The 22,768-nt window shown below is 44.3% G+C and overlaps 1 protein-coding gene across 3 annotated transcripts in view; it reads right to left on the reverse strand.

The window, feature by feature from the left end:
- Window positions 1-22,768, reverse strand: part of MED13L (mediator complex subunit 13L) — a 190,174-nt gene that overhangs the window by 156,828 nt on the left and 10,578 nt on the right. For 2 of the 3 annotated variants that reach the window (XM_064168753.1, XM_064168755.1), the window contains exon 2: window positions 16,645-16,882. In XM_064168753.1, coding sequence (XP_064024823.1) covers window positions 16,645-16,882 — 238 coding nt within the window. The remainder of the gene's footprint in view (window positions 1-16,644; window positions 16,883-22,768) is intronic. The other variant, XM_064168754.1, reaches the window with a different exon arrangement.

Below are 22,768 nucleotides of genomic sequence, written 5' to 3' on the forward strand. Positions count from 1 at the left end.
GAGAAGGCTCCGAGGAGACCTTAGAGCTGCATTGCAGTATCTGAAGGGGACCTACAGGAAGGCTGGGGAGGGACTGTTCAGAGGGGCTTGTGGTGACAGGGTGAGGGGCAATGGTTTGAAACTGGAGCAGGAGAGATTTAGGTTAGACATCAGGAGGAAGTTCTGCACAACAGAACTTCCAGTAGCCTGATCTAGTTGGAGATGCCCCTGGTGACTGTACGGAGGTTGGACAAGAAGACCTTTGAGAGTCCCTTGCAACCCAATGCAATCTGTGAATCATTCACAAAGCAGTGTCCAGAGACACCTTGCAGGCCATGTATTCCTAGCCTTTTAATATTGCAAAGCTCCCCAAAAGATAGAACCACAAGCAAGCCTCTCAGAGGGGAGAACCCTAGAGAGAAGGTTTTTACAGAGTCTGAGCTGGGAAAGGTTTGCATATTCACACTGCTACTTCCTGAACATGTTTACTTAGGTTGGTATTTTCCATTACTGTTGCAACTGCTGTCACTTGAAACACGACAAAAACAGCCACGCTGAAGTGTCAGTACAAAGTCAGAAAGAAAACAAGATAGAGCTTAGGAAGAACACAGCCAGTTCTGAGATCAGAAGACACCTGCACAAATACTGGTTTCTGAAGAGAGAAGAAAAAAAAGGAACAAAAAAAACCCCAAACAGCCAAACCCCCCCAGACTTGAAGAATAACCTCCTAAAAACATCTAGTCTGGTTCACTTTGTTTTAGATGAAAACAAGGAAGCTCAAATGCACTTCCACTGCATAATAAAAGGCCTGGTTTATTTGTTATCTCCAGTGATTTCTCTTAAGACAACATTCACCAAGAGAACAAATATTTAATATTACTCAAAAGCAACAGTCACTGTTTAAAGCTGTTCTGTAAGAGCAAAAATCTCTGTTAAGCAGGCAGTGTTTATAACAAAAACGTGCTTTTTATATCAGACAGTTTGTGCTAACTCTGCAACATTTACAGTTCAGTACACTCTGTACCCATGGTCCTTGCCAGAAATTCAGCACTCCAAAAGCATTTTCCTATTTGTTAACTATTTCTTCCAAAATAAAAGAACTAATCACAGGATTTCGAAACTCTCTTTACAAATATTTAGCCAGGAAGTCATTTGCCTAACAAAAATCCAAGGCAAGACTCATGTAAATACAATAACAACCAAATCATTCAAACTATGCAAATCATTCAACCCGATGGGGTTGTTTTAATCCAGAACAAGACGAAACCAACCATTACCACACTGCTCACAAGATGAAATCCAACAGCCAGTCCTAAAGGCTTCTGTCTTTTAGCAGATAATAGCCAAGAGCCCTCTTACATCTTAATTTAGTAGTGGTGCTACTTTTCGTTTGGTTTGTTAGGTTTTGTTGTTGGTTTTTTTGGTTGGGTGGTTTTTTTCTAGTTGTAATATTGATGAAATGTTGTATTTAGCAACTTTTAAAATGAGGAAGGTAGTTCAAGGAAGGGGCCAAGACCAGAGACTGTCCCTCCCACACAGGCACAGCACTGATGCTCACACAATTACCTAGACTGGGAAAGGGCTTTTCAAGTGATCAAGTCAAATAATTTGTAGAATCACAGAATGGTAGAGGTTGGAAGGGACCTCTGGAGATCATCCAATCTAATCCCCTGGCAAAGCAGGATCACTTAAGGACAGGTCACACAGGAATGCATCCAGGTGGGTTTGGAATCTCTGCAGAGAAGGTGACTCCACAACCTCTCTAGGCAGCCTGCTCCAGCCCTCCAGCATCCTCACATCAAACAAGTTCCTGGAACAGGGAGCTCCTTGGGTTTCAGTTTATCCCCACGGTTCCATCACTGAGAAGAGCCTGGCATCTTCACCTTGACACCCACCCCTCAGCCATTTACAGACATGGATAAGATCCCCTCTCAGGCATCTCTTCTCCAGACCAAACAGCCACAGGTGTTTCAGCCTTTCCTCACAGCAGAGATGCTCAAGTCCCTTCATCATCCTCATAGCCTCCACTAGATTCATCAGTAGGTCCCAGTCTCTCTTGATCTGGGGAGCCCCAAACTGCAGGTCTTATTTCATCAGGTGTGACAGTGTAGAGGGACAACCTCCCTTGACCTGCTGGACACACTTTTTGTGATGCACCCCAAGATACCACAAGGACACACTGCAAGCAGAACAGATTGTAGAGCATCATGAAGGAAACAGAGCCAGAAGAACAACCTGCACATCTTCAGCAGCTGTATTCTCTCTTCATACCTAGAAAGCATGTCTAGAACATGAGGACCTTCAACATTTGTGTGCAACTTCCAGACCCAAACGCCCACCATAAGCCAGCCCTGCAGCAGATCAGAGCAACTCACAACCAATTCAAGGCACCCTGGGGCCTCAGGTTTACTGTGAGCAGAGCACAAGATACAGCAAATTTTACACACTCAAACTAACATATACAACCCACATCCATGTTGTCACAACAATTCATGTCCCTAGGGGAAAATAGCCACCAGGAACTCATGCCAGCCACACATCTACCGTACACAAATCACAACCCAAATTCTCACATCAGTGTGTAGGAAGCACAAGGACTGGACAACTCCATCTCTTATTGGGCATCAGTTCTAGTGGATACAAAACAGATTCCTTTGGGCAGTAATGGAGCTGAAGTCAGGATCTCTTTTCTACATACCTCCAGTAACACATCCCAGCCCTAAAGAGGTCAACAGAGGGTGAAGGGAAAGGTCACTGTTTAAAATAATTCAAAGCCATGTATAGTGAAGGTTTCAGGGTCAGCTGAAACAAACCCCTGAATTTCATACAGTGTGAGCTTCAGAACCAACAACCCAACTTCTCTGATCTACTGAACTGCTTTAATTTCAGTGTTCAGCTTTGGGCCCCTTGCTCCAAGATGGGCATTGAGAGGCTGAAGCAGGTCCAGAGAAGGGCAGTGAAACTGGTGAAGGGTCTGGAGAACAGGGTTAGGGAGAAGCAGCTGAGGGAACTGGGGTTGGGTAGTCCAGAGAAGAGGAGCGTGAGGGGAGACTTCATTGCTCTGTGCAACTCCCTTGAGAGGAGGTTGCAGTGAGGTAGGAGTTGGTTTCTTCTCCTTAGTGTCAGGTGAGGAAATGGCCTGAAATTGGTGAGGTTGGACATCAGGAAAAAAAATCTCTGCTGCAAGAGTGGTCAGGGATTGGAACAGGCTGCCCAGGGAGGCAGTGGAGTCCCCATCCCTGGAGGTGTTTAAGAAACATACAGACATGGCACGCTGGGATGTGGTTTGATCTTAGGAGGCTTCTCCAACCCAAACAATTCTATGATTCTTTGACACTGTCTGAGGTTACATAGCTGCCATTTCTGCTTTCAAAAGCTGTGGAGTGGTCTCTGCAAAGGTCTGTACTGTGGCTGAGATCTGCTTTCACTAGGCATGCTCCCAGGGGAGCCCCCAGCCCATTAGTTACATAAACTGCTTCTATCGTCTTACTCACCTCAGTAGGTCACCTAAATATACGCACCAAGATTTGAAAACTGCAGTGCCATCAAAGCACTTTTTCTAGACCAGAAGAGCTGACAATTTATAGGCTATTCACTTTTGCATGCTTTTATCAGGCTAGTTAGTTGAAAGAAAATGCACACATAATTACTTAATCCCATTAAAACAAAGACAAACGACAGGACAAAAGCACAGAGCTCAGCAGTTCGGGCAATGAAAGATTCCCAGCTCACATCATAATGAATCATGCAGCCTTATCAGTGTGCAGCTCCCTCCACATCCCCCTGTTATTTCAGCTAAATCAGCATCATGTTTCTTGTATATACCACTCAGCTCCATAAAATGCTATCTTTAATAATGAATAGCTACCAGAGATTTTCCAATCTAGGACTAATCCAAGGTCTCTGCTTTTTCACTGCAGCCATTACATGTCAGTTAAACTAAGGAACAGAATTCCAGTGGAAATAGAGAGTCAGTTGCTTCCTCCATGGTTTCAGGAGGACAGGGGAGAATAAGAAAGATCTAGAGAGATCAAGTGGTAATTCAGTTTTTTTTTTCCCTTAATATACCTACCACAACCCCTCTACAGATTCTGTATTCTGGCCACAGATTGAATACCAGGATGTTGTTTTTAATTCCCAGTCAGTGAGTTATCATAACAGATAAAATGGAAATTGTACTCAGTGAGTGAAGAGAGAAAGACAAAGCCAACCACCATCTTTGCCAGAGAACATATAAAACAGGTTTGCTGCTAAGTTTATTGCTGGGGAAGAAATAAGTGAAATAGCTGTAAAAAGATCACAAACAGAAGTGAAAACTGAGCTCATGGTGACTGCCATTGAATTGTTACTTTCTCTAATACAGTAATGGTTTCTACATGTCATACACACAATGCACCTATAAGCCAAAGAAAAGAGGAAAGCATTTGGAAGTGGAGTACCATGGAATCAAGCAGGTTGGAAGAGACCTCCAAGCTCAGCCAGTCCAACCTAGCACCCAGCCCTGGCCAATCAACCAGACCATGGCACTAAGTGCCCCAGACAGGCTTTGCCTGAACACCTCCAGGGACAACGACTCCACCACCTCCCTGGGCAGCCCATTCCAATGCCAATCACTCTCTCTGCCAACAACTTCCTCCTAACATCCAGCCTGAACCTGCCCTGGCACAGCTTGAGGCTGTGTCCCCTTCTTCTGGTGCTGGCTAACTGGCAGCAGAGCTCAACCCCACCTGGCTACAACCTCCCTTCAGGTAGTTGTAGACAGCAGTGAGCTCTGCCCTGAGCCTCCTCTTCTGCAGGCTGCACACCCCCAGCTCCCTCAGCCTCTCCTCACAGGGCTCTGCTCCAGGCCCCTCCCCAGCCTTGCTGCCCTTCTCTGGGCACCTTCCACTACCTCAACATCTCTCTTGAATTGAGGAACTCAAAACTGGGCACAGCACTCAAGGTGTGTCCTGAGCAGTGCTGAGCACAAGGGCACAAGAGCCTCCCTTGTCCTGTTGCCCACACTGCTCCTGAGCCATTGGCTCTCCTGCCCACCTGGGCACACTGCTGCCTCAGCTTCAGCTCCTCTCTCCCAGCACCCCCAGGGCCCTCTCTGCCTGGCTGCTCTCAGCCACTCCATCCCCAGCCTGTAGTGCTGCTTGGGGTTGTTTTGGCCAAAGTGCAGAACCCTGCATTTAGCCTTGTTCAATCTAATCCCATAAGCCTCTGCCCACCCATCCAGCCTGTCAAGGTCCCTCTGCAGGCTTTCCTACCCTCCAACAGATCCACACCTGCTCCTAGCTTGGGGTCATCTGCAAACTTATTGATGCAGTCAATCCCCTGCTCCAGATCATCAATAAAGATATTGAACCGGACTGGGCCCAGCACTGACCCCTGGGGCACAACGCCAGTGCCAGCTGCCAAATGGATGTGGCATCATTCACCACTACTTTCTTGGCCCATTTCAGAGTGAATCTGTCCAAGCCACAAGCTGCCAGCTCAGCCAGAAGGTTGTTGTAGATGTCTTTTGAATCCAAGCAGCAAGTCCCACAGGCAAAGCATTTTTCTTCCCACTTTCCATGCCTTCAGTGCAATTCACAGCAAGAGAATGAATAATTAAAAAGTAGAGCTTCTTACAGTCTGGTTTATTTAGGGGAAAAGCAGGGACTGGGAACAGGACACAACTGAGCAATAATAACTGCACATCCATCTGGGACAGTGGCTACCTGGGTAGATGTTTTACATTTCAGGTAGCTTCTCCAGGTACAACAGCTCTCTAGAGAGACCCCTGAAACAGCTGCTCTTTATTAGCCTCAGCTTTACCCCCTCTGTTTATTAGCTCCTGAACAAATTAGTTTCCAAAGAAGAGGAAAGAGAACAAATGAGCAGGAACTCCTCTCCTTGAATTAGAAAGCTCTTCTGGATACAAACTCTGGCTCTGAGCTTGTGCAGCTCAGAGGATCTTACTTGAGCTGGAAGCACCAAGAAGCCAGCAGAAAAGCAGCAGCAATATGCTGTCATTGGGATAAAGCTTCACATATTTAGTGTGTTCTGTTAACCAGCCCAGCACTTCTCTTAGCCCATTCCTTTCTCACGTTGCTGAATTACAGTAGCTTACCCTCAGATCTATAGATCCTGCAGCACACACAACATATCTCAATGTACTGCAGTCTGTATCAAGAACTATAGCTCCCCACACGAAGCTTACAGAGGTGTTGATGGCTACACACAGCACAAAGGTGAAGTGGCACAGAGGTTTCAATGGCTTGTCAGCCTTCAAATTGGGCTGCACTCCCTCTCCCAGGATGCAGAAGTGCCTCAGTCTCTTCCATTTCTTTTATTTCTTCTGAAGAGTTTTTTTTAACCATAAAAAGGAGCTAACCATCCACACGAGCAATTAAAGAACTGCAGTATATATATTTCTTTCCACTTGCTACTGAAACATAGCAGGAGAAAAGAACCACTTCACTTTCCACCAATTGCATGTTAAAGTAAACCTACAAAACTTGTGTCACCAACACATATTCCTCTTGATGTGCAGCCTTTCAAGGGGCAGAATTCCCAGGCACCTTCCAGAGTATCACTGAAAAGGAGCAGGAGTTTCAGTGAAGCCTTTCACAAATTTACAGATTGCATTGGGTTGCAAGGGATCCTCAAAGGTCATTTTGTCATCAGGGACACCTCCAACTAGAGCAAGCTGCTCAGGGCCACACTGAGCCTGAGTTCACCACTCTATCCTCACCCAGTGTTGTCCAATATCGCGTCCACTGCTTACCCAGAGCAAAGAACACCAAATACAGAGACCAGCCTTGCTTTGTAGTCATGCTGCTTATTACCATGTCATTATCAGAAACAGCATCCTGTTCATACAGGAGAGAGGAAAAAACCTATGGCAAGGGAGACAAAACCCACACTTCCCCATCCCTTGCCTTGGGGGAACATATTCCAGTTGTTGACATATGCTGCACAGAATAAATTGTATTGAACTCCCAAGGGGTCAAGAGAGTTAACTTCCATGTCCCAACTGGTTACCCATAAGCACACAAGCCTGTAAGCCCTCCTGTTCCCCCTGTAGGCACAGGAATCATTTTCACACTTCCCATCTCTTCAGAGAGCTTAAGGAATACATAGGAAATTCTTCAAGCCACTCAAGTAAAAAAGCACAGGAATGTGATACTTTCATCAGCTCTGATCTGAGCTTTCCCTTGGCTGTAACAAAGGTATCACGTTTCAGAAAAGACAGAACAAGGAGACTGGTGTGGAGCAAGTGGAGCTATAAAAGAAGAAATGTCTTCTTTAAAAAGAGATTTATCTCCTGGAGTGCTGCTTAGAAACTACATCTCCCACCTCCCATTCTTCCTTCTGAGACCATGTCTGTTAATACACACTCAGCACACTTCTGAAATGTCAGGTGCTAACTTAGCCTTCTTATTTGTATAATAAATGGATGGGTGGATAGCAACAAATCAAACCACGCATTCCAGGGTGACCTCATGGCTGATTGTCTATTCCAAAGCAAAACAGATTTCAAGAAAACACCAGTGGGAAACAGTAATAAGGGCTAAAAAGGTCTTTTAACAAGAATAGCTGTTTGAAGGCCACAGCTTTTGTAGAGGCAGAGGCAGGTATCTCAGGCTGCAGCAATGGCACACTAAGGGCAACTTCCCAGTTCAACTGGGCTGGATCACAGAAGTAGCACTGGTCTCATTCCAAGTCAAAATAATGGGTGATAAAAAGCAGAGTGAGCTGAGGGCTGTGATGCTCCAGACCTTGTCACCAGCTGAAACTGTGACTTATGTCACACCACCCTCTACTTGAACTAAGAGAATACAAAGACAGTCCAAGTGCATTTGAAGGCTAAGGGACACACACCAGGCAATTTTCTGACCTCAGACACACCGAGCACAGGTAGCTTTGGTACAAGTTATGCTTACAGTGCTCAGCTGAAAGCAGAAACATCTAAATCACACTAGAAGGTGAAGGAGAACACAGAAGTGCTTCAGCAGCCTGCCTTTCCTCTAGCACATGCTTCCTTCAAACCATGTAAACACTAAACAGAAAAATCAATTGAACACTGTTTCACTGGAAGTTCAAGTTCCAGCTGTGGAGTGACTGCAACATGGTTTGGGTTTTTAAACAAAGAACTAATATTTAACTAACAGCAAAACTTCCCCCTTAGCTTTCCTTGTCTGAACCCACAATTCTCATGGGCAAAGAGCAAAAGTAAAAATTGAACTTCATTTTTATTATCATTTCAATTTTTTGTGTGCCTTCTTACCCTCTGTGAGGCTGAGGAACCAGCCAGGTTAATCCAAGAGGGGTATGACTGAGCAATCTGGTCTAGTGGAAGCTGTCCCTGCCTGTAGCAAGGGCTTTGTATCTGGATGAAGTTTACAATCCCTTCCAACCCAAACCATTCTATGACTCTTCATCTATCACACATACTACACCTCAACTGCTTTACACTTCTTCTCTGAACTCTAGGCAAGAATGTATTTTTGTGTGCATATTTACAGCACACTGGTTTGGAAACAACACAGGATGACTTCAGCATGTCCTGTAGTTTGAAACAGACATTAGGAAACAGATATCATGTTGCAAAGCCCTCATTCCCAGGGAGCTTTCTGCGTACTGCAGTGCTATCCTCAGAGCACTGGAGATCAGTGAAGACAGAGGAGCTGGTAGAGTATCACTGCAAATTCACAGGGCACCACGTGGCTTGGAAGCAGCTCAGCTCAGGTGAGGCATTTGGAAGATTCTTCCCCCCCATGGGGAAGGCACTGGAACAGGTTACCCAGAGGAGCTGTGGAGGCTCCAAGTCTGCTCAAAGCCAGGCTGGATGTGACCTTGAGCAGCCTGGTCTACTGGGAGGCATTTCTGTGCATGGCAAGGGGGTTAGAACTGGATGATCTTTTAGGTCCCTTCTGACCCAAACCACTGTGTGATTCTCAAATGTCATGGCTGATCACTGTCACACTGAGCACTCTCCAACTTGCCATCTGTGTTTCCAAGTACCCAGTGCACTTTAACCAGAGAGCACTACTGAACCCTTCTGGAAGAGTATCATTCAGTCCACTTCAAATAAAGCTAGGCTCAGAATCAGGGTACAGGGATTTTAGACCAGCAGTTACAATCTGTCATAGGGACATTAAAATCAAGTAACTTTCAATAATGAAAAATATGCCCCTCCCCAGGGAAAGGGTGGGCTAACTCCAGCCATGTTTCTAAGGTTTCTATTTGCAGCCCAGCAGAACGTGTAAGTCACTACCAGTTCATTAATGATTCTCCAAACAGCATTAGCAGAGCACCATCGTGTTGGACAGGTTTTTTGATTCTTGTTCTTTGAAGGTGGCATTTCATCTGCTTTTACAGATTAAATTTACCACTGGAGCTCACCCTGTGTTCTTAGGATTACTCACTAGATGAAAATACAAACATCAGTAATGAGCTCTATTAATGCAGATTTCACTTGGAGCTAACTTAGATTTACTTCACACAGTTAAGTGAGTTCATTTCAATGGGGAAAAAAAAAGATTCCCTGAAGCAACAAAAAGCACCACCAACTACTGTGGATGATATTGCCCAACACATTGCTGAAAAATAAGTTCTGCTGATTGGATTTTTTTCCTTCATTCCCCCCCCTCAAGCAGCACTTCTAAAAATACAATCTTCTAATGATTGTTTAATTTTCATATAACTGGAATATAAATCCTTTACATTCTGCTTTGCTGCAGCTGCAGGAGAATGTCTCATTTTTCATGGAAAAAACCTAATTACGTGGTTCACTGAGTTGCCTGTGGTAACACATCAATTTTATTTACATTCAAAAGTTGGACTTCAGTTTGGGCTCAACATTCTAGTCACTTCCAAGCACATTCTATACAGTAGTTCTCTCCAGTTGATTAGGAATACCTCGCTCTAGCTTTTGCTTGAGAAGGCTTCTGAGCTGTACCAGTCTTGGTTTGGATTTGCAGCACTCTCTGAGCATTCTCACTTCTGCAGCACCCTTAAATGTACAGGGTTTGCTAGGAGCTCCAGCCTGTGGAAGAAGCAGTTGACAGCCCCTGCAGAATGCAGCCATTAATGTTTCACAATAGAAGCCAACTCATTTTCCCAACAAACACACAACAGAAAAGTAGTAACTATTGTGTGGCCAATGAAACTGAAAGATTAATTACTCAGCATTTTAACTATTTCCATTGATCTAAGCTTCCATTTTGAAAGCAGAAAGACGAAGAGCAAGAAGGACAGCATCAAGTAGAGAATTCTTGGCTTTACCTTCCATCACTGTCTTTCCTTCAAACAATTTCCAGGATTTGTTGACAATTAACAGTAAAAACCCCAAATATGAAAACATTTAAGTGCTAACTGCTGGGAGATTTAGAAAGACAAGAGAAGAAAAAGAAAAAAGAAAGCCTTAGGCTCTCACACACAGCCCTTAGGTAGATTTCTCTTTTTTGTATGTGTGTTACCTTTTGGACTGAAGCTATTGCAGGCTGTAAAAAAGGACAAAATGCAGCATGTTGGAGTGGTGCATCACTGACTAGAACTGATAATGAATTCATGAGTGCCACATGTATTCATTTGCTACTGCTCTGAGCACTCAGATTCACTGTCACTGAAGAGATAAAACCCACTGAAGAACAGGAGGATTAAGAAAAAAGGTAAGAGCAGCCTGACTTGTAGACTCAGATTTGATTTATTTTTTTAAACAGCTCACCCCCTTCTTGCCCATAAGCCTGCAGTAAAAAAAAAGCTGTTAGAGTGGTGGGAAGAATATTTACTATAAAAAGAAAACACAAATAAAATGAAGACATCTTGCCCAGACACAATAAGGCTCTTGTCAATTTGGTGTGTATAAAAGGAGTTGGCATTTTCCCATGAAGCAATTCCTTAATCCCAAATGATGGCATAATAACCTCATTTAATATGCCTCCTTAAAAGAAAAAGTTTATTTGTCTGAGCTGAACTTCAACTGGCAATCACCGGACACCAATTAACAGTGTCAAGTATAAGGGTCACAGAACAATTCTGTGAGCTGAGAAAGTATGAATTCAGTCCCAAACCCTATCTTCCTTCCCAAAGGTTGTCAGAGTTTAACTTTGTTTTCATGGCTTTGCAAATAGTCTATGCTAGGCAATTAAGAAAATGCAAATGACTCATCTTATTGAAAATAATCAACCCCCAAACAGACTTTTCAGGAACTTAATATTCCAATAAAGTCTTCTGTCATAGGAACCTACTTGCTAATTCCACTCCTGACTGAAGAACCAGCAATTAACCATTTTCAAGTTATTAATAAGTGGTACTCAGCTGCTTGATATTCATAGCTGCTTCTGCAGCTTTGAAAAAGGCTCCAAACTTCAGCTCCTGGGAGCTTCCTTTCAGCCCTTGCTCACAAACTGCTTTTCCATGTATTAGCTGGGCTCATTCTAAGTAGCTCTGGGCACAACAACTGCAATGGGTTTTATGTAGTTATCTAGAGTACATAAAGCAAATTGCTGTAATACACATTCCAGCCTCTACACCCTTCCATTAAACCTACCAAAGCAGGAAACAAGGAGATGGCCTTTTGGTCATTTCAAGAAAGTATCCAAGCTGGCCAGAAGAGCAGCAGGAACAGCAAAATGCTGCCTCCTTCCCCACTTTCATCATCCTGGAACAAAAGATTCAAGAGCCCTTCCATTCCAAGCTCCACCAGGAATCTGTACACCCTTTTCACAGGCAGGGGTGCTTACTCTGGCTTTCACACATTGCTTCACACACTTAAAATAGGGTTACTCAACACACAGGAACATCTTCTCATGCAATAATTAACATATATCTCCCCACAGCAACTAGCAGTGTACTTTGTGCCTCCCCAAGTAGCTCCCAAACCTTTACAGCTACAGTACATCACAGAACTTCAGAGGTCAGAAGGGACCTCCAGAGATCGAGTCTAACCTCCCCACCAAGGCAGGAACCTCCCTTCAAGCATAGCAGCTTGAAAGAATCTTCAAGGGATTATTTTCTATTTAAATGGAAATAAAAAGACTTTTCTCACTCCTCTCTTATCCTCTATTAGCAGAACCAAAAAACATTGGTTCATTTTCCCCCCAAAATGCAGGTTTTCCATTATTATTATTTAAATCCCTAAATAATAATGATAATAATCAATAAATATTGAAAGCAACCATCTAGTTAATATTGCTAGGGGACAATTCTACTTCATTAGAAGGCTTAACTGATAAAATAGGTTTTTAAATATGGAAGTTAACAAGCAAGCATGATGAATCCTTCCTAGCTGTAATAAAGACACCTAAAATGCTCTCTGGCAAGTTATTCCTCTCAGAAAAAACACCCTTCAAAACACAGCTGGCATGTCCTGTGTTCCCTTGGGTGAAAATCTGCCCATCAGCAATTTGCAGGTAGGGAAACAACAGCAGAAATTAAGTCTGGGCCACAAGTGTATGGTCTGATGTGGATGCTTTAGAAGAAGTCCTTCCCACAGTTAACTTTTGTTCCTCTCCCCACGTGTCAGCACTTGAGGGTAACCCAATATGCCAGGAACTTATAAGCAGCAAAGTGATGCTACATGGTTTTTAAACTTAACAAGCTGTGACTATCACAAACAATCATCTCTCAGGAAATATTTACCTAATTATTTCAAAATTATCTATTCCTCATAAGAGTATCTGTAAGAATCACAGAATTGTTTGGGTTGGAAAAGCCCTCTAAGATCATCAAATCCAACCAGCAACCCAGCACCACCACAACTATTAAACCACATCTCCAAGTGCTATTGTTTGAATTGTCAGATGCAAATGTTCTTTGCAAAAGCAAAGGCAGCAATGCAGGAAGAGGTATCACCTGCTTAGGATCTGTATGGAATGCACAGGGAGGAAAGCAGGATCCCAATAGTCAAGTATAACATCTCTGTGGTGCTCCAGATGGTATTTGGTCACCAAATGCAAATGCCATTGCTCCAACTGCCAATCTACAACTTTCCTGTTGCCAAAGCCTGCCAAGAGTAGGGCTCTACCTCCTCTCCTTTCCATTTCTTCTGCTGAATTTACAAAAACTATGTTGTTCTGGGGAAAGGTAGAGCAGCTGTAGCACTTGTCAAACCTCTTCGGGCTGTGCTGCCATTCAACAGCGTTTATCCTTGAGAAAACAGAACTTCCACAAACTACAACACTCCCAACTCTTTCAGGCTTGTAAAAATCACTTTTTTTTCCTCCCCCCTCCCACTCAGTGACCCCACACAATTAGCTTTTCTCACTTGGGGCAGAATAAAGATCTGTTTTTCTTCAGATTTAAAGGCCAATCATAATAAAACCCAGAAAACAAGAACTGGAACTGGCAGGGAAAACCACTGTAGGAGTAAGTGCAGGAGACACACCTATGCAACTTACAGCTGCCTAGCTGGGCTTAACTCATCTAGAGCTGTTCTGCAAATAGTTGTTTTTACTTAAGCTCCCACGACAGCATTTAATTATCTACACAGTTTTGGAAAGCTACTACATAAACAACTGGTGCTCGTACCTCCTGTTTGGAACTGCCAAGTTGTTTTCCCTATGACTATTTGAAATTCTTTGATTAAAGGCAGACTCTTGTTTCCAAAATCATCCACCCTGGATGTTAGAAGATAAGGCAAACCCACACTGTTTCTATGCAGAAAGTAAAATGTTTCTGAAAGAGAAGCCTCAGTTTGGACTTCTTATACTCAATCAAAGCTCCAAATGTCAGACAATATTGTTTGAGTGACACTGCTTTTCAGAAATCAATCAGTAATTCTACTCTGGGCTTGAATGGATAAAAGGTAAAGACTTTAAGATAAAAATTAGAAGCAACTTAATTTTTTTTTACCCCTAATGAAAATGTCACTTTTAAAACACAAGACCTCGGCAGCAAAAGGGAAATCCAAACCATTGAGCAACTTCATTCGTGGTATGAACTCAGGATCTTATTAGGAGCCATTATCTCCTACAGTTCATACACTCAAAAGATAGGATCTGTAAAGCTGAAAATGTTTGGGATAGACTCAGTCTCCCATTTGGATGTGCAGTGTCAGATTTCTAACCATGCGAGCACAAACACAAAGCCCTGGCCGCTGGCTTCGGAGGTAGTGACCACAGTGACAACCCAGCCCATAGAAGAGGATTTGAAGCCAGTGCAGCTTATTTCCTGACTAGGTTACACCAAAACAAAAAGCTTGCTGTGATGGCTCAGCTGACAGGCAAGGAAATGGCTGTGCTCCCCAAACTAACTTCTTTTCTGGTTGTATGGCTCATGCAAAGCCCTTTATATTTTAGACACCATGGAAACTCAGGAAACCCATTTTGGCTACCAAATATTTCATTACCGAGGTCTCCTCATCATGAAAAACAAAAATAACCTTGTTTCTTCTGCCCTGTTGCTGCATGCAACACTGAGCATAGTGTCCTTTGGCATACTTCAAAGGTTCCATGTACATAAATGCTTCATTCTAGCAGAATTTGATGGTCAATATTTTGTCAATACTGATGTTTGAACTCAAAAAAAAATGACTGAAGAGAGCAAGACAGCTCTATCAGCTGTGGGATTTATAGCAGTGGTACAGTATGCATCACTGAACAATTAGACAGTAAGCCACCACAAGTATTTCAAGGCAGAACAAGTAAACCTATCATTAGATGATCTACACCCCTGACAGAACTCCAAAACCTGCAGTGCAGGAGAGGAAACTGAGTTTGCCTTCCTAATTTTTGTAGGCTCCTGACAGTCAATAGCAGCATTTTCCTTCTTTCAACTACCAGGGAGTTCATTCCTCTGAGTTACTGAGTCCCTCCTTTCACAGCTTCACCTCTTCACTTCCTTCTGCACAGCCTTTTTCTTTCGGACAATTTAACTTTTATGTGAGAGAGCACTGCCAATAAAGGATCACTCCACGATGCTGCTGTTCTACCAGGGTAGACATCCTCTCAGCACAGCTGGCTGCAGGGCCATGAAGCACAATGTGCTCAAACTGTTTATCACCAGCATGAGGCTGCTGCTGTTGACATTCAAAACAGTACTCTTTCAGACACTTTTCAGATTTCATTTCACTCAAACTGTGTTGAAAGCTCCAGCTCAAACGCTTCAGAAAATTTTGGATGAGGAAAAAAAACCCAACCCTATGTCAAAGTGACTCCAATCTCTATTTACTCCATTCTGTCCCACACCAGATCTGAGCAGGCTCAGCTATTCATACGGTGAAGTGCTTCCCCACACCCTTATCAGTGGAAGCAGCACCTGTATTGTGGCAACCAACACATTAGACATAAACAAGCTGCACGAATTTACAGCAGAAACAGAAGCTCTCACCTGCATCCCCCCCTCAAATAAAAAGACACTTAGGTCCCACATACTGCATTTGAAATACTCAATCCAGTTTATTTCACAAAGAGAAAATGCATGTATTATTGAAGCTCTGCTGGGTAAGTAGAAATATTACCCATTCCCTCATTCAAAACAGGTGCCTCATCAAAAATTGATGTCAGTGGAATGGCTTGGTGCAGCACTTCTGAGCCAGCCCTTTAATTATAGATGATCACGCAGCTACCTGCATGGCATTCACCTGAAGACAGCCAGGGTTTAAATCTGTGATTTCACAGGCTATATTGCCAATAAACAATCTGGCCTGCATCAAAGTGTGATGGCTGTAAGGGTCTGAAGGCAGGTGGTTACAACAGGGTAACAGGCCAGGATATTAACAGAGCATAAGCCAGGACCAAAACAGCATGGGGCAGAGGAGGGGAGATGAAGGACAGCTGAAGCACATCTGACAAACACAACAGTCTATACACCTGAGCAGGCATACAAACATTCCTGCTCTATGACCAGGAGCTTTAAAGGTTGCCAGGATGAAAGGCTCACAAAACCCAAAGAACTGATCCTTAACACTGGGTTGAGGGGAGGGGGAGATAATTAATATTACTACTCCAAGATTAGTGAACTTTGTTTTCATCCAACACATGAGAGGTTAAAAACAAGAGGCAAGAATTCACACTGTCTACCAAAACTCCTCCTAGAAGCTAACGCTGTCAAGTAAACCAGGCCTACTCACTGCTGGAAAAGAATTAATTTGTACTGGATAGTTACAGCCAGAAGGGATTGCCACAGATAGAGTGAGCTTTGTTCTGTAATTTCAAGGCTACAGATTCTGGAGACACTGAGGGCAATCAAGCTGCATAAAACTTAAATCACACAAACTTATCACTGTCACCTTTGTCCTACCTTCCCCTTCCTTCCTTTTATTACATTCACTTGTTGCAACTTGCCTCTGTTTACACTCTAATCCTGTGGCATGACCAATGTGGCAAGTTCTGACCTTGCAGACTGACCTGTGGTGGCACAGAGCTCACCTAGCTCCAAGTGGAAGTGTTTTCTTCCATCCACCACCACTCTGCACCACAGTTTGTTTTCTTTAGTATTATCAGCCAGACTGTAATTTACTCTCATTTGACAGCACAGCTGAGATTTCACAAAGCCCTGGTGGATATAGTCTGGTCCCCAGTTCTTTCAGGCTGGGTTTTGCATTGACATCTGCAGCTAGCTTGCAGTTCACAAGCTGCCTTTAGGTCCTAAACCTTCACATACGGCAGCAAGTCAAAGGCTTCAGTCACAAAGTTCTTTTGACTGGAAAAAAAAAATAGAATCAAGACAGAAAGCAAGAGAGTCACTTACTGTGCAGCTCCCGATGGATCACATCCACGAGGTTGGGCTCATCTCCCCACCAGAATATCCACAGCTCCTTACAATCCGGTTTGACGTCGCGACGCCACACACACAGCAGGTTGGCCTGCAAGCAGCGGATGAAGCTGAGCAGAATGGGATCATCCTGTGCTGGGGCTGAAATGATGGGGCCACAGTCCCCATGACCTTCAAAATTGTACCTACGCCATTTGATGCCTGTGAGTTCAGCCTGTGGGAAACAAAAATAAAAGCCATTAAGTCACTGCTTCAAAGCTTAGTCCTAGGAATAGCTTATTTCCTTCTCACAGTTTAATTCACAGCAGTTAGCTCCAAGCAGCTGAAGTTAAGAACTCCTATTCCCAGACTCTCCTCTTCTCCCCCTCTAGGTAAAAGCAAACAGCACTGCACAAGCCTGGCTTAGCACTGCATTTAGGTTTCTCACCACAACCTGACTCATTTTTCAGTGGTGCCCAGTAACAGGACAAGGAACCCAGGAAGTTCCACCTCAACATAAGCTTCTTTGGTGTGAGGGTGCCAGAGCCCTGGAGCAGGCTGCCCAGAGAGGTTGTGGAGTCTCCTTCTCTGCAGAGATTCCAACCCCACCTGCATGCATTCCTGTGTGACCTGCCCTAGGTGATCCTGCTCTGGCTGAGGGGTTGGACTTGATCTCCCTCCACCATTCCATGATTTCCATCTGATTCCTTAATTTCTAACCTTACTGTTCTCTATTTGTAATCTTACAAATGAAAAAGAAAACAAATAAGGCCCACTGCCTACTGCTCACTGGTCAAGAGAGCTCAGTGTCAGCCCAAACTTTGCTCACTTGAAAGCCCCACAGATAACAGGACTTAAGCAAAGAAGTGGCTTACTGAAAATGATGAAATACAGTGAAGTGTTGGGATGGTACAGGTTTACAACACATACTACTTCAATTTGATTAATGAACAAACAGAATAAGGACAGCTGTCATTTGCTGTCTCTCAACCAGACAGAATTCTCTTACTGACCATCAAGGCAAAACCAAATGAACAGGAAAATGGCTACTTAGATTTTTGGGAAGGATTTTCCCTCTGCACATGGTAAGAGGCTGAAGGAGTGAGGTGTTCACAACTGCCAGGAAAGAAGGTGACAAAGCACTGCAACCATTGAGGAACTGGCAGCTTGAACCAAGTCACCAAGGCAGTGTTTTGTGCTTTTTCCCCCTCTCTTTCCACTTCTAATAACCGATACTCATAGCTGCTACATTCAGCTCCTCCCATCTCTCTAATGTCCAGATTGCTGCTTTTTAACATGTTTCTGTTACCCTTTCCATCACAAACTTCTTTCCCTTTCTGCTTATCCACTGCCAGTCTGCCCCGTGACTGGTGCTGCATCCTCCTCTCTCTCTCCACCCTCTTTGCCTTTGAGAGCCTGCCCAGGCCAGAGGGAGTACTCCCGTGGTTTCTAGCGCAGCCAGCCTGAGTCCCATCACCAACCACCCCAGCGGTAGTATATGCTCTGTTCAGTGTGCTGGGACTCAGGTTTCTCAGCCGTGTTGCCACGTTCTCACTGCTGTTTCCACCTCTACTCTACCGGCACTGTTCACACCCTCGCTTTGCCGCTCGGCACAGCAGGCATGCTCAGCTCTGAAGTGGTCCTACAGGAAAAGCCAGCTGGGCCACGGCAACAAGCTGCAAAAACTCCCGTCCAGCATCTGCACCTTTCACAAGGCAGTCATTGCCAGGGAGAAGGGAAAAGGCACAGCAGTGGGCATGCTAGCTGTGGCAGTGTGCACCCTTGCTCTTGCCCCCCAGCCCTGCAATAAATTAAGCTGTATCTAGACAGCAAACATGCCTTTCTCTGGACAGTACATGTAGGAAGTATCAGGAAGGAAAAGGGTAAGTCTTTACCCCTAAAGAAAACAGAAAGACTCATAAATCTTGTATCCCCCCCCCCCCCACCTTCATCATCTGCACAAGGCCACTTAACCTACTGGCTTACACTGCTCCTCTAAACCCCACACTACCTGTCACACACTGAAGGTTCTCAAGGATCCTCCAAGCAAGGGCAACAGCATTTTTCCCAGTAGGGTGCTGTGCAGCCCTGGAATAGTTCACACATTATGGAATAACTTCAAAGAAAGTGCTTGCACATGCTTCTCCAGAACATCTGCATCTGTTGTGTGTGGATCTCCAGCTACAGCTTGGAAAAGGAAGGTGCAGAGTTTCAGAAACAGCATCATGAACGTGCCTATGAGCCCAAAACACCAAAGCCCAGTGCCAGCATAGGCACCTAGGAAAAGAATGTTAAATGTTTACTTGTCATAAGCCACCAGCAGCATATGGTAAGTCACAAAAAAAGATGGAACAGGAGGATGACAAAACCCAAAAAACCCAAACAAAAGGTGTCTCAACAGCACCACTCACTTTATAAACACAGCAAGAAGTGTTTGAAGCAGCAGAGAAGCTCTTGCAGCATTCTGGTAGCTCAACCCGTAACATTCCATCCATACTACAGATGAAATGGAGTTAAGAGATGCACTCAGAAGCCATCAGAGCTGCAACCAATTTAAATCCACACAAACTAACTTCTGGAATGGTTCTATAGGAGCTAAGGAATGACAAGAGACAGCCAGGATCACCAGTGACCACGTACACAAAGTGACTCCCAAGGAAAGGAACTGAGCGTTCTGGGTCTTAGTACCAGCATAAAATGACATTTCCTGGCTGCAGGGATGTAGTTCAGTGCAGTCATTTTCATGTGTCTGATTGTGTTCACATTTTTAGTAGGTAACTATCAATACTAATCCCTTGGAACATGTAAGCTTCATTCTAAACAGGATCTGAACTCAGAAGTAGCAGACATGAGAAGATTGCACCAGAAACACTTCAGATATTCTACGCCTTTGCAGAAAGGAGATGGCCTGAAATTGTGCCAGGGGAGGGTCAGGTTGGAGATGAGGAAAAATTTCTTTGCTGCAAGAGTGGTCAAGGATTGGAACATGTGTCCAGGGGGATGGAGGAGTCACATCCCTGGAGGTGTTCAAGAAACATGTGGCCATGGCACTGTGGAACACGGTTCAAATGACCATGGTGGTGTTGGGTTGATGGGTGGACTGGCTGATCTTAGAGGGCTTTTCCAACCCAAACAATTCTATGAGTATGCAGCATGTTTTGTGCAATGCATTTAGTACAGTGTAGGGAGAATTTCTGCATTCACATCTGTTTTTTAGATTAATTCACACAAACACCACCAGTTTTAAAAGGCCTCCCTCTGCAGTTAGAAGCCAGTGGCCTGTGTTTGTGGTGGTTCTGTTAAAGACCTAAGCATGGTTTCTCTCATGCTTCATTGGCAGTGAACACAGGCTGCTACCAAAATGGCAGCCTCTTCCTCATCCCCAGACACCCAGGCTGATGCTGAACCTTGTGATCATGCAATCCCTGGGTGAACGAAATCACTTCAACAAATGCAAGATGAAAAACAAAAAGGAGAGAAAAGTGTTTATCAGCTCATCAGTGTGACAGCTTCCCCTGCAGCCACATCAGGACCAGAGCAGGAGGGAGAACAACTAGCTGAGAGCAGCAGGAGTGGGATCTCCCCTTTCAGTGACAGCTCCAATCTGATAAGACACTACCTTACACTGCACACAGAGGCTGTTGTTGATGTGCACCTTAAACCAACACAAGCAAGCGCTGGTGCCAAAAGCAGTGCCGGCCTGGCCTGCCTTCCCTGCATCAGTCATCTGCTGCTGACTTCACTGCTTCTGCTTCACGGCAGTGCTGCTCCTTCCATAGATTCATACTGAGGACAACTGACTAAAAAAAGGAAGTATTATAGAAAAGATGTATTCTTCCCTCTGCTCTGCTCATCTTCAATCCATTTGAGCAGCCAGAGACACTTGTAGCATTGAGACAGAGGATGGCAAAGCAGGTCAGAGGGAGCAGAGCTGTTTTTTTCACTTTAGTAAGCCTGCTGAATTTACAGCACCTGAAGTACTCACTGAGACAGAACCCAAGATTGCCAGCCTGAGGACAGAACTGTGAGAAAGCTGGTTTGACTCACAACTGCTTAGAAATGAATGCAGGACAAAGCCAAAGTCTTGTCAGGTGATGTCATCCATTGTGGTTCTTGTATCCCTGCCCATATGTGCAGGCTTGGCTTACTATGGCTGCTACAATCTCCTAACACTAAAAAGCCTGACAGAAAGGAACTTACAAACCCTTACTACTAAGTGCTACAGTAGTAAATCTTGCATTATGCTAGAGACTTTTTGCTTTGGTTTATGAAGCAGTATGTGTTTTGGAGGGCTGAGCTGTGGAGGAAGAGGAGTCACCACCATCCCTGGAGGGGTTCAAGACTAGATGGGGCACTTAGTGCTATGCTCTTGTCGACTGGATAGGGCTGAGTGATAGGTTGGACTGGATGATCTTGGAGGTCTCTTCCAACCTGGTTGATTCTATTCTATATCTGGACTGAGCTGCGGAGGGATCAGCTCCCCAGACAAGAGGGGCTTTGCTACGATGTTTTCTGTCTAAAGTTAGTTAACTGCAATTGGACACAAAGTGTTTGTAAGATGTTTGCTCTAACTGCACTCAGCCAAGACTGAGAGGAAAAAGAAATCAGACCCCTATGTCCAACATCCAAGATCTTCCAGGGGAGGAAATGCTCTTAAGTTACACCAGGGGAGGTTTAGGGTTGGACACCTGAATGAACTTCACTGGAAAGGTTCTCAACCACTGAAGCAGGCTCCCCAGGGAGGTGTGTGAATTCCCATCCCTGGAGGTGGTTTAAAAGACACAAGGATATGGTGCTGAGGGCTGTGGTTTAGTACCAGTTAGAGAAGGGCTGGACTCGACCTCAATAAAGGTCTTCTCCAACCAAAACAATTCCATGATTCTATGGAACTTTTTACAGTACAATTCCCAAGGCACACAAAGAGCTGCTTTTGGATGCATCAAATACCAGGGTAGAAGAGTACATTCTAACTCAAAATTCCATGCAGGCATCCAAAACCAACCAAAACATACTCAAAAATTAGGCATTAAACATAGCTACATCTATGTTGTCATTAAAGATGGCCACAGGAAAGGATGTCCTTTGACAAGAAGTACAAGCAGAGGTTTCCCTCCTATGCGACTCTCTTACCTCTGCAGACTGAAAAGGCTTCAGGAGAAATGAACCCACAGTATTTGAGGCCCTGATGCCCTCTACACACACAAGGAAGCAGGAGAGACATAAGCAAATCAGCACTTCCTCCCACAACCATTAGTCTGCTGCCCTAAATACACTTTCCCATCTAGCTTCAACAGCTGAGGGCTGGAGCCATTTTAACATCAGGACACCATCCACAACTAAATTCCTAGCAGAGATAAAACCTAGGCTCCAATTCTCTTTCTCCCCTCAGGCTTAAATTAGAGTGGTAGAGGCAGGAAGGGTCTTCTACTGATTTCATAGCACTCCGCTCAGCTTGGCAGAGCTGAGGTTGCTAGAAATCACAACATCCCAGTAACATTTCACACTGCACAACCTGATTCTGGCATGCTACCAGCAACCCTGAAGATATAATTAGTGCTGTGTAGCCACTGTGACTATTTCCCTCTTCTGCAGTCCTTGCAGATGGATCACAAAACACATCTTCCACCTCATCTCTAGCAAGTACTTTTTGGACTAGGTATGTAGTATGAGAAATGGACAGATCAATTCTAAATGGACTTCTGCATTAGACTTGAGTAATTCCACCCCTTTTAATACACAAAGCCCCCTTGGAGAGACTATACAAGAATGCAGACACAGCAGAAGCAGGAAAAGGCAGAGTATCACAAGTCTGAGAAATTCAATGGCTAAAATTGTATAGCCAGGCTGGTTTTTTTTTCCTACTTCATAGACTACAGAAAGTAAGAAAAGCTAAGGCAAGTTCAGACCCTGGAGGGCAGAGAATCAGTACCTAAGTACTTCTAAAATAGGAGAGATGCACCTGAAAAGGAGGTGAAGATCGAGAGGAAAGGCTTGAAGGGTCTTATGAGCCTAAGAAGTGGGTATCTGTTATCATTCAGGGCCCCAGCTCCAACTCTGACTTTCAGCATGCCACTGCTCAAGCCATTTTATCTAAGTTCTCCTATCTAAAGCACACAAAAAC

Source organism: Pogoniulus pusillus, chromosome 30 (genome assembly GCF_015220805.1).
Source record: "Pogoniulus pusillus isolate bPogPus1 chromosome 30, bPogPus1.pri, whole genome shotgun sequence".
Lineage (NCBI taxonomy): Eukaryota > Metazoa > Chordata > Aves > Piciformes > Lybiidae > Pogoniulus > Pogoniulus pusillus.